Genomic DNA, 16,943 nt, shown 5'->3' with positions numbered 1-16,943 from the left:
AAAGAAATTAATACTTTGATTCAGCAAGGATGCATTAAATGTGACAATAAAGACATTTTGTAATGTTACAAAATATTTCTGTTTCAAATAAACGCTGTTCTTTTGAACTTTCTATTCATCAAAGAATTCCCTATAATCACAGTTTCCACAAAAATATGAAGCAGCACAACTGTTTTCAACATCAATAATAATCAGAAATGTTTCTTGAGCAGCAAATCATCATATTAGAGTGATTTCTGAAGGATCATGTGACACTGAAGACTGGAGTAATGATGATGAAAATTCAGCTTTGATCACAGGAATGAATTACATTTTACAATATATCAACCATAGACTGTAAAAAATATCAACATAGAAAAGTTATTTTTAATAATATTTTGCAAATGTACTCTTTTACTGTATTTTTATCATATAAATGTAGCCTTGGTGAGCAGAAGATACTTCTTTAAAAACATTTAAAAAATCATACTAACCACAAACTTTTGAATAGTAGTGTAATTGAGTTAAAAACAGCACTGCACCATTTAGCTGAATATTTTGCCTTGAAATGAGAAAAGCTTGTGCAGTGTAATGATTGTGCTTGTCTGTGTGTTCAGGTGCGTGTGCTGCGGGAGACGCTCTCAGGACAGGAGAAGCTGCCGTATAAAGAGGATCTGGAGACGGCACTGGAGCAGTGTTTCTTCTGCTTGTACGCTTACCCGAGCAAGAAGAGCAAAGCCCGATACCTGGAGGAGCATTCTGCCCCACAGGTAACACACACACACACACACACACACACACACACACACACGCACACACATTAACTTACTAAATGTCCCTGATGCACGCAATTCATCAATGCTTGTTGTTCAAAAGATAATTAATGTTTGTTTTTAAAATCTTTCATCAAAATAATAGCTTACTCTGCATGTGAAACAACTTTGAAATAACCAAGGCCATGCAGGTGCAGGGCTGCCAACTCTCACTCATTCAGCGTGTGACTCACGCAGCTGACACTTTTCACACGCTCTCACGCCACACATCCATTTTCTCACGCAGAGAAAAACCGCGAAGCAAAGAGGACACTGACACCGACAGACAAGACAGAGCAGGTTGCTTGTAAATGTGACGTGACAGATCTCTGACAGAGTGCAAGTGGCACGTGAACCGATCATCTCTTACTCTTCTTTACTAGGCTACTAGTAAATAAACCTGAATGAACAATAGGCATGTTGAAAGATATAGTACAGCTTACCGAAATGTATATGCCTCGGATTAATCAGTGTTTTTCAACCGCGGTAAGAGGTCCATAAAACAGGTTGAGAACAAGGCCATTTAATCACCATATAGGCTAGAAAAGTTAACTATTGAGAGGAGTGTTTTGTTAAATATGTCCACTATATTAGGCTACATATTATATTTTTACTTATATCATTAACATATTATAAAGTTGTTATTATAATAAAAAAATGCATTATATTTATTTAAGTTGTTATTTTTAACCTTTAATAATAATACCAGCTGACAGGGCTCTCTGTATGTTTACAGCATTAGTGAGACATTTTTTTTTTTTTCTTGAGAAAAATTAACATGTATCTACTGTACCTAATAATTATCCAAATGAATCGATATTGAATCAAGATGTCAAGCAATAATAAATACAGCAGCCTACCAGTAATTGTAGCCTGCCATGTAGCTAAACATTGTAACATGTTGTCGCTAAAATTAATGAAATGCAAGTTTTTCTTTTTCACATCCCACACACACACTTGAAATTGACAAATACAAGCGATTCCTTGTTATTCAAAGATGAGGGAGATAAAATGTGCTCTCTTACTAAACACACATGCTCCTAAATACATTTTTCACACATCTATTTTTAGTTGCAAATGTGAGTGAAACACTTGCCCTGTCCATGCATCCAATATTTTCAAGCTTGTTAAAGTTCATAAAGACATTATAAAAGTATTCCACTTGAACTGTGTGGTTAAATCCAAGTCTTCTAAAGAAACACAATCATTTTATATGATGAACAGGTTTAATTTGGGCTTTTATTCACATATAAACCTCAAAATATGGTAAACTGAAGCTCAAACGTGCTTGCTTGATGTGCAAGAACTGATAAGGTTTGTTCTCGCATGGTAAGCATGGTTGGAAAAATGAAAAGATCTAACTTTTCTAACAAGTGTTTAAAGTCCCCATGTAGTCAATAATTTAATCCCTTAAAATTCATCTTTGATCACCAAAATTACATATTTAAATGTTCTTTCCTTGAAAAAAAATTCTTCATGCCTTAAGTGTTTAGTTCACCTAAAAATGAAAATTCTGTCAGTAATTACTCACCCTCATGTTGTTCCAACCCCGTAAGACTTTCATTCATCTTCAGAACACAAATTAAGATATTTTGATGAAATCTGAGAGCTGTCTCACTCCTCCACAGGCTTCTCTGTAATTGAAACTTGCCGGCCCAGAAAGTTAGTAAAGACAATGTTTAAAATAGTCCAAGTGACTACATTGGCTCAACCTTAAGTTTATCAAGCGACGAGAATACTTTTTATGCGCAAAAAACCCCAAAACAACGACTTTATTCAACTATTCATTTCCTTCTGTGTTTCTCTGAGTGAGTTCACGTAGTGTAACAGCGCAGCGCTTCTGGGTTGTACGTCAGAACGTAGGCTCACTCTTGGCCAGCATCACACGCATCCACACACATGACCAGCGTCGGCCAAGAGTGAGCCTACATTCTGACGTACAACCTAGAAGCGCTGCGCTGTTACACTACGTGAACTCACTCAGAGGAACACACAGAAGAACATTAATAACTCTACACCCTTGCCTCATTTACTATAAGCGAGTTTTAGGAATATGCAAATTAGCCCCGCCTCCACTCACTCACAGCAGCTCAGAGATCCACTCGTTGGTTACAAGGTAGTTTGTGACGTCAGAAACACCAGCGATTTCAAAGCGTGTTTTTGAGACTGTCTTTGGTTCACTACAGTTTTAAGGAGAAAATAATCAACAATGGTGTCGACTTATGAATTTACACATGGTTTGTCTTAAAGCGTATTAAAAACACCACATAGACATATAAACAACATTAAAAGCTTGATTTTCACCACAGGGTGGACTTTAAGCTCTCTATACTATTTAGCAAACTACGAACAAAAACACATTTAAACAACTTTAATGGCAATATCATTTTTGTCACTATCAAACTGAAAAGCACATTGAAAGAGGCTGAATAGCATTTTTTTGGCACGGACAGAGTATTATTGATTTGTGATCTAGATATTATTATAATATCATTTCGCCAGATCTCTGTTGATTTCCACCCCCTAGTGTTATACTTTAAATTAAATTGAAGATCAACGTCGTCTCGAACAAAATCAAGCCAAAACGTAGTTATTTTGTGTCAGTTTCAGGAGTTTGAAACTTTCCAGAAAAGTTTGCTCTGGCTTGTAAACACCTTCGAACTACCATTGGTCTGTGGCGATTACATAATAGCCTAACCCTGTGTAGTGTGTCTCTGAGGCTCCGCCTACTTTTACATGGAAATCATCTCTGGTTCAAACAGACTAGCTCTCCTGTGACTTCTCTCTTCTCTATATTCTTTGTGCCCACTGAATAATATATCATAAACAACTGTGACTGTCACGCTACACCAATACTTTTAGGAATAAATGCCTTTTTACTGCAGATGAAGCTACTACAAAAAATGCTTTCTGCTACCAAAAATGTATTTAAGTTAATAGTGTTGACTTAATTTACTTGAGTATCGTAAGCTACTCCCTAACACATCTCCATTCTCTCCTCATTTTATGTCTGTAAGATCTAAAAGCTTTAAAACTGGAGAATGAGCTCTGTCCCCGTGCTAATGAAGGTAGGTGGCGTGTTGGAGTTGGAGTTGGCGGTCTGATTCAGCAAGAATTCGGTGATTGATTATCTTTTGGCAGCAAGAGTCACATTGATCATTTAGCCACCCACACACTCCCATTATGCAGCACTGCTCTGTACACAGGAACTGCTGTACACACCATCAAAGTACAATACTGAGGTGTTCTGTGCTTATTTCTGTCTCTGGAGGAAACAGATTGTGTGGTGTAGATGCTGCTTGTGTTTTTGCAGGCAACTGGCAAATATTGAACTGTGCTTCGAATGTGGAGCTGTGAGGTACAGCGCCATTTTAGCAAAAGGGAAAGACAACCACAAAACTCAAAGTGAATGTTGGTAATTTGGGGTTTTTAGCTATGGTTGTTATAATTAGCATGCTTCTACACTACTTTGCAATAGGGAATAAAATACATTTATACTGTAGGTTTGAAAATCAACATTTCTCTCGACTTTTTCCTTAATTGTGACACTGGATCACAAAACCAGTCACATGTCGCACGGGTTTATTTGTGGCAATAGCCAACAATACATTGTGTGGGTCAAAATTATCGAATTTTCTTTTATGCCAAAAATCATTAGGATATAAAGTAAAGATCATGTTCCATGAAGATATTTTGTAAATTTCCTACCATAAATATATAAAACATTTATTTTTGTGAGTGAATGCAGCACAATCGCAAACACTTTAAAGGAGATTTTCTCAATGTTTCGATTTTTTTGCACCCTCAGATTCCAGATGTTCAATAGTTGTATCTCGACCAAATATTGTCCTATCCTAACAAACCATTCATCAGTGGAAAGCTTATTTATTCACCTTTCAGATGATGTATTAATCTCAATTTCAAAAAATTGATCCATGTGATTGGTTTTGTGGTCCAGGGTCACAATTTTGGATGAATTTAGTGAGTTGTTGTGCATTCTGGAATGATCTAATCCACAAAGGATACATGCAACAGAATGTGGCGTAATTACATATTCTTTCAGCCCTACTGTATAGAATCATTATCAGGTTACAAAACACTGGATCACGGTTTGCTGAACAAAAGCTAGTTTCCATCCATAACTCATCCTGATTGTCTGATTTTTAGCCACTTACTTTTTCTGAATTAATTAACAAACAGTATAATCTAGTTTTATTCTCTTTAGTATCAAGCACGTTTTGTTTCTTTCATTTATCTGATCCTACATTGTTAGTGTTATAAATCAAAACTAATCAGCTCAATTTTTTGGCCTTGTTATAGGCGTTAGACTCAGTTCTCCCAAAAAACATTGTCATAATGCCAGTGGGAAAATTGCTTTTTATTCAGACGGGTAATTGATTATTCTGTCTTTTGTCACTCGTCATTGTACTCGAATGGTTCTGATAATGAAAAATATCTCAGTGTGGAGCGGATATTATTGCATGCCTGTCGTTGTGTTCAGATTACTGTTATTCCTGTGGGGGACAAAAAGAGCCTGTTCTAATTCACAGATATCCAGACAGAAATCCAGTCAAAACTTGCCATTCATGTGTGTACAGCAAAAGCTGGAGCTCATTGAGATGTACATGCAGTGACCAAAATTCATACAGTAAAACGTGACAGGGAGAAAATAATTTAAATCCCACCATCAGAGACAAAATTATATTGTAAAAAAATATTAATTTTAAGACTTTTTTTAACTGACACACACACACACACACACACACGTATGTATATATGTATATGTAACTGAAAACGTCTTATATCATATCACATAGAATATCACATAGAATATCATATCACTGGCTATGAGAATCGATATCAGAGCCTATCGTGATGAACCATCCTTTACCGCCCCCCCCCCCCATGTTAACTAAAACTAAAAAAAAGTTTAAATATAAATATTAGATGAACAACTTAGTGTTTTTAATCTAATAGTGAACTTAAAAAACTACTAATTTAAATGTTGACTGACATAAAATTTAAATAAAGCTGAAGCTAAATGTAAATACAAAAATAAAATGAATGAAAACTGAAATTAGTATGTAAATAATACTAAAATAACACAGTGGACCCTGCTTACATGGTGCCATCAGTCTGTCTGCCTCTTTCCATCTATCGTCCTCTTTCTATGTCCTCTCTGATCTAGGTGGAGCTTCATTGGAGCGATGCCATCTTTATGTTTGAGTACTTTAAGCCCAAAACATTGCCAGAGTTTGACAGCTATAAGACCAGCACTGTCTCAGCTGACCTTGCCAACCTGCTTAGAAGGCTTTCTGGAATAATCCCACGCAACGACGGCCCCACACTCTCCGTCGACGACGTGTCTGCTTATATTGAGGGAGGTGCTGTCAAGGTATGAGCTCACTGACCGTCGTCCGTTCTTCTAGATCTGTTTTGTCTGTTCATCGGTCACTTAAAACATTTCTCTTTGTCCAAGGTGCCAGCGCTTCCAGAAGGAGCTTCCCCGGCGCCCCCTGTGGTGAACGAGCTGTACTACCTGCTGGCGGACTACCACTTCAAAAACAAAGAGCAGTCTAAAGCCATCAAGTTCTACATGCACGACATCTGCATGTGTCCCAACAGGTCTGCTCAAATTTTACATCCCTGTGTGTCCTTAAGTCTTAAATTCAGTTTGATGAAATATAGGGCTATAAAAAGTCCCCTTGTAGTCAATAATTTTATCCTTTAAAACTCATCTTTGATCACCAAAATGACACATTTAAAAATGTTTTCCTTGAAAACAAAATTCTTCATGTCTTAAAATAGCTTGAATGTAACTCGACATTCTTGCCTAATTTAATATACACAGTTCTATGAATATGCAAATGAGCCCTGCCTCCACTCACTCACAGCAGCTCAGAGATCCACTCGTTGACGATCACACGTTGATCTGATTGGTTACAAGGTAGTTTGTGACGTCAGAAACACCAGCGATTTCAAACTGTGTTTTTGAGACTGGATAAAATACTCAGCAATGGTGTTGACTTGGTTTGTCTTAAAGCATATTAAAAACACCACATAGACATATAAACAACATTAAAAGCTGGATTTTCACCACAGGGGGAATTTTAATATTTAAAATTAATTTTCATCATATAATTATATTATATTAAATATCATCATATCATATAAATATTATCGCTAAAAGTCTTTATCATCATTTCAAGAGGTCTTAATTTCGGGAACAGTAAAACATGAATCGCGATATTGATTTATATGAATATTAAACTGCAAAAGGCGATTATTTAATTGTGAGGGCTGAGCATTTTAAAGTCAAAACGCATCATTGTTGCGCGTTCTACATACTGTTTCAAAGCAATTCATAATTATGACATTGTTTACTATATAGTCAGGGGTGCACATAACATTTTTGGTCTTGTTTCTCAGGGGAGAACCTGGGGTTGTTGCTTGGTCCTCACATTTTCAAATGCATTTTTTCCTTAACCCACCTCACGGGAGGAACAAATTAGAGGGATGCATAATATATTGTTAAATATTGTTATCTGACTATACCTACATCCAAAAAAAACAAAAAACAAAAAAAAAATCGAGCACACTTTAAAATAGTCAAATTTTTATCAGGCAGTAGGCTAATATGGCCTAGTCGAGTCGCAGACTGCTTGTTATTATCAGAGATGGCAACGCCGGCGAAGGAGGTAACTTTACGTGACAAACTCAAAAAAGGAGAATTAAAAACAAAGGCAATAGAAGGTCATCCATCCATTTTTCCCCCAAAACGCTATAAATCCATCCTTTTTTTATATATATATATATTTTTTAAATTGATGGTTTGTCTTTTTTTTTTTAAGTATTTTGTCATTTATGAGGAAAAAACAATCTTACGTGAGTGACAGTTCTCCATTACGGACGCGACCACTCTGAAAGCGCCGCGGCACTAAAAGACTTTCAAACATTCACAGAGACCTCAAACAGAAAGCACAAAGCCTTTCTTTAAAGCGAATTTCGTTTTGTATTAATTGTATCTTAATTTTAATCCATGTTTCATTAACCAATTTCCAGGTTTTAATAAATAAAAAAAGTAAATAGGCTATCTTGATTGTTTAGGCTATATTTAATTATAGCCTAAGTGTAAAATACTAGGCTGTGTATACCGACATGGATCAATTATTAGTATTAAATTTCATCTGTCTTTTGTAGGCATAGGCTAGCTGATGGCGCACCAACGAAAAATCCTAAATGATGTGCCAAAATGCGTTTTCTATTAGGCTACAATGAAAATATTGTACGGTCAGGTTTGCCGAAGTTCGTTTAATTTAGGCTATATTTATTTAAATTATTTATTTATTTTTGTCCATGTGCGCCGATCGGAGACGGAGTTCACTGCTGATATTCTGAGGTAAGAGAGTTTTCTAGTCTCGCGGCTGTCATCAGCAGCGCTTTGCATTGCCCAATCAGCAGATGGTGGGCGGGTGCGGTTTTGAAAATTGGTCAAAAACGTTGGTTCGGATGGATGGCGGACGGATGATGAGTTTTGCGATGCGGTTGCGGATGAAATAGACCATCCGCGCATCTCTAGTTCTGAGGCCTATCCAACACCACAGATTGCGCACCTATCTATCCCCAAATCTTAGGTACGCAAATGAGGGTTGCGGCAATTCATCTGGTACGCATTGTTTAATTGGGTAGCGCATGCGCACCTGCGCACCACTTATGTGCATCCCTGTATATAGTGTATATATTGCAATCTTTTTTCCCTGCTATATTTATGCTGTTCCATAAAATGGTTTAAAGGCTGAAATATGAGGATTTAGCATTTTATGAAAATGTTTAATTCTGTTTTGATAAAAGTTTGATTCTGTCAAAACCTGTATTATTTGAACTGTAAAGTTGTATAAATCATTGTTTTTATAGTCACTTTATGGTTTGGATATATCCATAGAGTTGCTCTACACTGCTCATATGGTATTCATTTCATTTGTGCAGGTCTTAAAAAAAGCTCTAAATTTGACCCTATGAATGCACACAGCTATGTCACTGTATCTCTCCATCTCTCATGTAGGTTTGACTCATGGGCAGGCATGGCATTGGCACGTGCCAGTCGCATCCAGGACAAGTTGAACTCTAATGAGCTGAGGAGTGACGGCCCCATCTGGAAAAACTCTCTGGCTGTGCTGACCTGTTTCAGACGGGCTCTGGAGATAGACCCCTCGAACCTCTCCCTATGGATCGAGTATGGGACCATGTCCTACGCCTTGCACTCCTTCGCTTCCAGACAGCTCAAACAGTGGAAACGCGAACTTCCCCTGGACTTGATCAAACAGGTACTTCTGTTTGTATATTAAGGCTACGTCTACATTAATCCGGATACATTTGAAAATGCGTTTTTAGTTTAAAACACTCTCCGTTCACACTAGCGCTTTCCGGCGTTTTCTGATGTTTCAGTGTGGATGACAAACTTTTGAAAAAGGCTAAATTCACCTTACTGTGCAGGCGTAAAACCTCACAAAAGCTCACTGAGATGATACAGACAGAAAAATAAAGTTATCACGCAATTCTTCTGACAGGATCATTTTATTTAGCAATATATCTCAGCATTCACTGATGCGTCAGGTCGCACTCAGTCCCCATATGTTTGGTCTAAAACGCGACTGCTCTCTTGTTTTGCCGCAGGACAGCAAATGTGAGTATCATCTTTTCAGTCATCTTTGCAGGACTGTGATATGAAGAGTGTTCAAAGTAACATATTTTAGCAACTGTGTGAAACATGAATATCTATTGGTAGAATATGCATCACATGACTAAACTGACTAGACTGACGTTTTTAAATACCTTTTAAACACGTTTTTAATTACCTCCGTTTTGACAGTTCAAACGAAAACGTATTAGCTATTAAGCTACATTTAATATTCAACAATATCATTGATCTGCCTCCATTGACACCATTATATGAGAACTGGACTGAGCTGGACGATGATATCACTGATTTCTCCAGAGAGGCTATATATATATATATATATATATATATATATATATATATATATATATATATATATATATATATATATATATATATATATATATATATATATATATATATATATATATATATATATATATATATATATATATATATATATATAAATGAACTAAATTAATAACTTTTTACAACAGAAATGAACCATCACTGAACTTACTAAATGCTGGACTGTGACACTGTTTTCTTCTAGATCTGCTGTACAGCCGAAACAAACTTTGTTGCATTATTTTCCTGTTATCACTATAAAGCTTCTTTGAAACAATCTGTATTGTATTGAGCGCTGTATAAATAAAGGTGACTTGACTAGTATTAATAAAGACTTATCTGAGAGAGAGAGAGAGAGAGAGAGAGAGAGAGAGCCATGTGATTGTTGGCAAAACAACGCAAGATTGTTTGCTGTAGCGACAAGAAATAAGAGACTCTGCTTTCAAGATTTGTTTGTTTCTGTTTGCTTGTGTTTATAGATGGAAGAGCGCAGAGACTCAATGTTGGAGACGTCATCGCAGTGCTTTCGTGGAGCTTCTCGCTGTGACGGCGATGAGGAGGAGTGGCTCATTCACTACATGCTGGGAAAGATTGCAGAGAAGCGCAAGCTGCCGCCCAAAGACTACCTGCAGCTGTACAAAAAGGTGATCTTCTAATCTAGGCTATGACGGACCCGCTGGAGAATCTGATTGGCTATTGAGATTGCGTCTGTTGCCGTGGTTGATTAAATCTAACATGGCAATAGTTCAATGATACAGTTTGAGAATGATTAGGACATTCTCTGACATAGGTGTGCTGTCAGTCAATTGACTGCAAATTCACCTTCAGGTCTGGCTCCATTCCGGTATGTATTTGTCATCATTCAGTCAGTTCCTGTTGGATAAAATGTTGAAAAATTGATGAAACGTGCGAAGCCGTTGATGGTGTAAAAGAGGCTTCTGAGTTCCCACCAGTCCGGCACATCTCATTACAGCTCTTGTGTCATATTTCTGCAGTCTGCACACTACCTGCACGAGGAGGCGGCCAGATACCCACGCAAAATCCACTACCACAACCCACCTGACCTCGCCATGGAGGCCTTAGAGGTATGTAGTGGTTTGCAGTGTGGTGGACACTACTGTTCAAAAGGTCGTGCAATTTTTGAAAGCGTGTTTGAAAGCAGGCTTGGTTGAGCAGTCGAGATTGCTTTCAAAACGTTTTAAAAAATTTTACAGACCATTTGTTTGATCAAAAATACAGTGATTTGTGGAATATTATTACAATGTATTTTATTATTTTGAATATATTTTTCTATTTTAATGTATTTAAATTATTGGCAAAGTTGAATTTTCAGCATCATTACTTCAGTCTCAAGTGTCACATGATCCTTCAGAAATCGTTCTAATATGATGATTTGCTGCTCAATGAAGATTTCTGATTATCATCAATGTTGAAAATGCATCCTTGATAAATAAAAGTATTAATTTCTTTAAAAAAACATAATGAATCCAACACTTTTGAGCGGTAATGAACGTCAAGTATAGGGCTGTACGACAAAACATGTCAGTTGAGTAAGGGAATTTATTTTCTTGCACCTTGCCAGCTGTTTTTCCGCCTGAGCGCCACAATTCTGAAGTTGCTGGAGAATGAGGTGGATGGTGGTGAAGTGTCTGAGCAGCAGATGAAGTTGATGGATTATGAGGTGTTCTTCAGCATGCTCGCTGAAGCTGCCGTCGGACCCTTTGCACGAGGAGAGGAGAAGACCACGCCCAAAAGCAGCAGCGACAAGTATGATCACAAACCTTTTACACTCTCAAGAGCCACAAGGAGTTTAGAAAGATTGTAAAACTATCCCCTAAGATTCAGATTTCAACTGATTCAGCTGTATGTTGACAAACTTTTAAAAAGAGGAGCAGTGATAACATTGACATGACACACTGTAGCCATTCACCAGATCATGCAGTAATTAGTAGCGAGCTAAAAGTGAACTCAGCAAGTTTGAGTTTGAATCACAATTCTTCCTCAAATTATTCTGGATTGATTTAGAAAATTCAAAACTGTTAAAGGGAATATATCTTGAAAATCTTGACTTTTTCCGTGTTTAAGTGCTATAATCGGGTCCCCGGTGCATTGACCAACCCAGAAAACGTGAAAAGTGAAACACAGTAACTGGTTTGGTAAGCCTTTCTCTGCAAGCATGGCAAAAAATAAGCCGATCAGATTTCTCTCCCCTTGTGACGTAGGAAGGAGATCTTATTATAATATTGCCGCCCCTTAATCTGCACGTTTCCACCATCGGAGCCGCCATTTGGTTTCGCAAGCGACAACAGTGACCAGTTCTAACGCAATGGCAAAAGTTCCAGCAAAGCATGTAAACTGTTCTGTCGTTGCTGCGCAGACGAGCACTGAACACTAGCCGCGTTTCCACTGTCGGGCCAGTGCGAGCCAGGGCTTTAAACGGGCCGTGCCGGGCTAATAGCACCGGGCCTGCGTTTCCACTGTCGGGCCAGAAGCTCCACAGCGCTTCACTAAAACACTCCCGTAACACGCCTCTCTGGAATCTAAATTACCTGATTTTTTTTTTTTGCATAGCTGGAGTCATAATCCGGGAGTCATATCACCTTTGCAGAAATGTAATTCATTTTAAACAGTTTTAGAAGGTTTATGTGCCGTTTAATAGGTTTAAAGAGTGAGGAATAATTCACTGGGTAATATTAATTCACTGAATAATATTAGCTGGAATATAACATTGTCAGGAAAGTAGCAAACAAAACAGCATATACATCATTGCATTTTCCAACTAGTATGTTATTAATTATTAATAATGTTTTTGTCGATCTAAGTCATGAAATGCTTTCTGACAAAGTGCTGTTTATCTATGCATTTATACAGAACTATAACTTTAACTATAACCAACTGACAAAGTGCTGTTTATATGCATTTACACAGAACTATAACTTACTCAACCGCGATCGCGCGTGGAGATAAAAAATAATTAATTTCCACAAAGCGGTATTTATTTAGATTTGTATTAGCGAAATAATTACTATGTAGTAAATGATAATATAATCTAGGGTGTTTAAACAAGATAATTTTGTCAGAAGTTTCATTCAGTGGCCGTGCTTGAGCATTCCTCAACCCAGTGAGTGCTCAGCAATATGAACAAACTTTTTTTTCGAGACTAATGGTGATCAAATACAACAGAGAGAGAGTTAAATTCAACGCTTTTATTTTCAACATGCACTCATTCATGTCTGTTTTATTTAATTCATGTAAAGTTACGTCTTTATTGGGGCAGGACATGACGGATTACGCTACGTGACTCCATGAGTTTGTCTCAATTTTTTAGAACCAAGCTGCATAAACTATATCAGGCATTCATGTCTCAAATCTCATTTCTGCATGTCTGTTATGTTAAAGTTGAATAATTAAAGCAAAGCAAGCAGAACATATACTTTACCTGTGCACAGAGTTGTTGTTGACTGATCTACTCAGATGCAGGCTGCAATGGCGGAATTCTCAAAACGGCCACAAGATGGCGCCGTTTATCGGCGAATCCGATATTACAAAACCGATACCCGATTATGGGAAAATGCTTAAATATCTGGAAAAAATATCGGTAAACCGATACATCGGTTGATCACTAATGTTAGCGTGCATAGTCTTTTGCATCACAAACAGAAGGCATTCAAACATGAACGCGAGTTAAATTATTTTAACAGTCTTTAATGCTGACAGAATCATCCGGCGCTGCCGTCTCCAGACTCAGGTAAACTCCGCCTCTGTTCGTAACCACTCCTCTAGCCCGAGCTGGCCCGCCTTGGCCCAAGGTATTCGACGGGCCAGAAATCCTGGCCGTTGGCCCTGAGCAAGCCCTGATCAAGCCCCGGAAGTGACAGTGGAAACGCGACTGGCCCTGGCACGCACTAGCACGGCCCGGCCCTGGCCCGACAGTGGAAACGTAGATATCCTATGTCATACACCAGCATCCATCTCCCGTGAACGCGCGTCGACCGTTGCCGGAAGCAAGATATTTTCGTTTATAAAGTTTTAAATATGTATATTTTTACGACAAAACCGCACGGATTACCCTCAGGAGGCCTTCGTTTATCCCCCTGGAGCCGGATGGATTACTTTTGTGAAGGATGCATGCACATTTTGGGACTTGAAGGAGGTGGACCCCATAGCTTTCCATTATAACCACTGAAAGATCTAAGACATTTTCTAAAATAACTGAAAATGTGTTCGTCTGAAAAATGATTGACATATGCATCTCGAACGGCTTGAGGGTGAGTAAATCATGGGTTAAATATCATTTTTGGGCGAACTATCCCTTTAATGTATTTGATCTTGGCAGACTAGATCTGCTATGCACGCTACTGCTGCTACTACAGAGCAAGTATGTACTTACTACTGTCAATAGATGCACAGAATCACTGCTGTGAGTATGTAAGATATGCAGATGCTGCTGCATGAATAGACAAACATAATCCCGTAGCAGATCTAGACAGGTGGAGCTGGGGGAGGTGGAGGGGTTCAGAGGAACCAGCTTACAGTGAACACTGAACCAGCATGTTTAAATGTTGAGGAAGCTATCTCTTTGCCTGCAAATACAGCCTTGGCCAGTCAGCTTGTGCTATGTAGTAAATGATTGCGAACAGATTGCGTGTAAAGGACCTATCAGTCTATGGCTGAAAGCTGAATAAAGCTGTCTTCGCTGACAGCATATGGAGGGAGGAAGGCAACAAGGCATGTCAGAATCTCATGATTGTATCACATCCTGTCTACTAAGATACCTTTATCTGATCGTTTTTGAAGGCAGCATACATGTATCTCTCACTGTGTATGACGTCCCACTATCCTGTGCATTCGATTCCCTGACAATTCAGCTATAAAATTAAAATGGTGTCTGAAAGTTGAGGTTGGTGCTCAGTTTGTGTAAAAGTACATTTTTGACCAACTTTTTTCCCTTTTGTGCTTAGTTATCACCAAAGCTCTCCCTACCATTCTGTTGGCTCAGAAATCAGTTTCGGGAGGTGCCTTTGTGTGTAAAGTGCAATGTCAATTTGACTTTGTTAGAACAGCTACTGTAGAACTGCCTAAGCTTTTGGACACAGAGTTTCATGACTGAACTAGATGTTTTTTTTCTAGTGTAGGGGTGTCCAGTCCTGCTCCTGGAGGCCATTATTCTGCAGAGTTTAGCTCAAGTCCTAATTAAACACACCTGAACCAGCTAATCCAGTGTCTGAAATCACCCCCTATACCCTAAAACAGGGCACTATTGAGAGAACAGCCATTTAAAGTGGTGTCCGAAACCATTATCGTGAGCACTCATTCAATCCCAAAATGCACTGCAATAACGAGTGTACAACCAATGTATGCTCAACGGCTAGAGAATACCCATAATGCACTGTGAGATTCGCAAACCAACTGAATTCCCGTGTCTGACCTGAAGATAGCGCCGCAGCTCAATCATCCATCCATTCATTTTCTGGTCCAGCGTAATATCATACAGGTATAAATTCCTTTTAAATTGATTATTAAATACTTAAAAAAAGGTTTAATCATGCTAGTTTCCATGACAGAATTCAAGATAAATCTATTCATTACTACTGCAGCTGCCAGTTTGCGAAGTTTCAATTGATTATTAAACAGCAAGTGCAAACTATGGAAAAGCGGAAGATGTTCCAGTGCACTCAATGTCCGAATTCACTCACTCGTTTTCATTCACTCCTTCAAGTGGACTATATTAGTGGAGTAATGTAGGGAATAGTGAATGAGGGTATAGGGGGCGATTTCGAACACAACCACAGGTCTTCAGGATCACTAGAAACTTCCAAGCAAGTGTGTTGGAGCAAGTTGGAGCTAAACTCTGCAGGACGTTGGTCCTCCAGGAGCAGGATTGGACACCTCTGTTGTAGTGTGAAATGAGTTTTCTAGATCTTTGAGTGTTTGTATTAGAGGTCGACCGATATGGGTTTTTTCAGGCCGATGCCGATGCCGATCTTTTGAAATCCGATGGCCGATTAATGCCGCCGATTAATTTTGCCGATATTTGGCCGATTTTTGGCCGATTATGTGCTTGTTTTTAACCTCTATTTGAAAGATAAAATGTAACACAAATAATTACTTAAGATAGACAAGATTTCTCAACAAAAACATTTATTGAACACTTGACCAATCTGCACTTGTACAAAAGACAAAACGACCTTGAGATATGTTTGGTAATAGTACCTGAATGAATTGAAAATTAATTTGCTACATTTCAGATTAATATATTTGTTTTCCTTAAAATTTTAATTAACAGTAACTTAAACACTTTGCAGTTTGAATGATGTCCTGTATAAACAAAATGACGGTGTACGTTTTTATGTTTCCTCTGTTCAATCGCATCTGCGCCACACACACACACACAAATATAAGTAAACACTTTGCGACTTTAAACACACGCGACTTTTCGATCGCGCCCGCGCCCCTCTCTCCCACACACACACACACCATATTCCAGCATTGCAATCTTTACATCGCAGCCTGCTTCAGAGCTAAGGCGGAGCTACAGATTAGGTGTCCCCAAAGAACCCGCGTATCTAACAGTAGTTCCGCATTACATGAATTAATTTACACGCGAGTTTTGTTTATTTTTATACCGTGTATTCTCCGTGTAAATTTATACACCGAACCGTGATGCCCGTACCGTTTCGGTTCAATACGAATACATGTACCGTTCCACCCCTAGTCTACAGTGAAATACAGTCACACATTACACTGTTTGGCCAGCCTTTTAACAGTGTTTAATCCAGCTACTAGCTAACGGTATGCTAAAGTTAATTGCTGACTAGCGTCACGTTTCTAACGTCCGTTTTCAGAGCATCCAAGAGAAGCACAGGCATAACAGTAGCACTGAAATGAAGCACAGAAATCTGCATTGGTCGTTAAGGCACCAGTGCCGTATTAGCACCGGGTCTGTCTGTAGCTACCCAACCCTAGCGACGATGCTAGCAAAGCAAAGCCAGTCCTTTAGTGCGTTGGTCACTTTTTTATTACTTCTCTCAAATATAAGACACAAACAGAACAAATAAAAGTCTCAGATTCTCTGTCTGTAATTGCAAAATTCTTGCTTACTTATTGTGACATGATCGCAACCCTTC

General features: G+C 38.4%; 1 protein-coding gene across 4 annotated transcripts in view; it reads left to right on the top strand.

Moving 5' to 3' along the window:
• cabin1 (calcineurin binding protein 1) overlaps nucleotides 1–16,943 on the top strand; it is a 146,126-nt gene that overhangs the window by 28,480 nt on the left and 100,703 nt on the right. For all 4 annotated transcript variants that reach the window (XM_079896190.1, XM_079896189.1, XM_079896188.1 and 1 more), the window contains exons 20-26: nucleotides 597–749; nucleotides 5,980–6,186; nucleotides 6,271–6,416; nucleotides 8,854–9,115; nucleotides 10,296–10,460; nucleotides 10,812–10,901; nucleotides 11,399–11,583. In XM_079896190.1, the coding sequence (XP_079752316.1) occupies nucleotides 597–749; nucleotides 5,980–6,186; nucleotides 6,271–6,416; nucleotides 8,854–9,115; nucleotides 10,296–10,460; nucleotides 10,812–10,901; nucleotides 11,399–11,583 (1,208 nt within the window). The remainder of the gene's footprint in view (nucleotides 1–596; nucleotides 750–5,979; nucleotides 6,187–6,270; nucleotides 6,417–8,853; nucleotides 9,116–10,295; nucleotides 10,461–10,811; nucleotides 10,902–11,398; nucleotides 11,584–16,943) is intronic.

Source organism: Squalius cephalus (assembly GCF_949319135.1).
Source record: "Squalius cephalus genome assembly, chromosome: 16".
NCBI lineage: Eukaryota > Metazoa > Chordata > Actinopteri > Cypriniformes > Leuciscidae > Squalius > Squalius cephalus.
The sequence above is the reverse complement of the archived record's forward strand: the minus strand, read 5'-3'. Positions and strand labels throughout refer to the sequence as shown.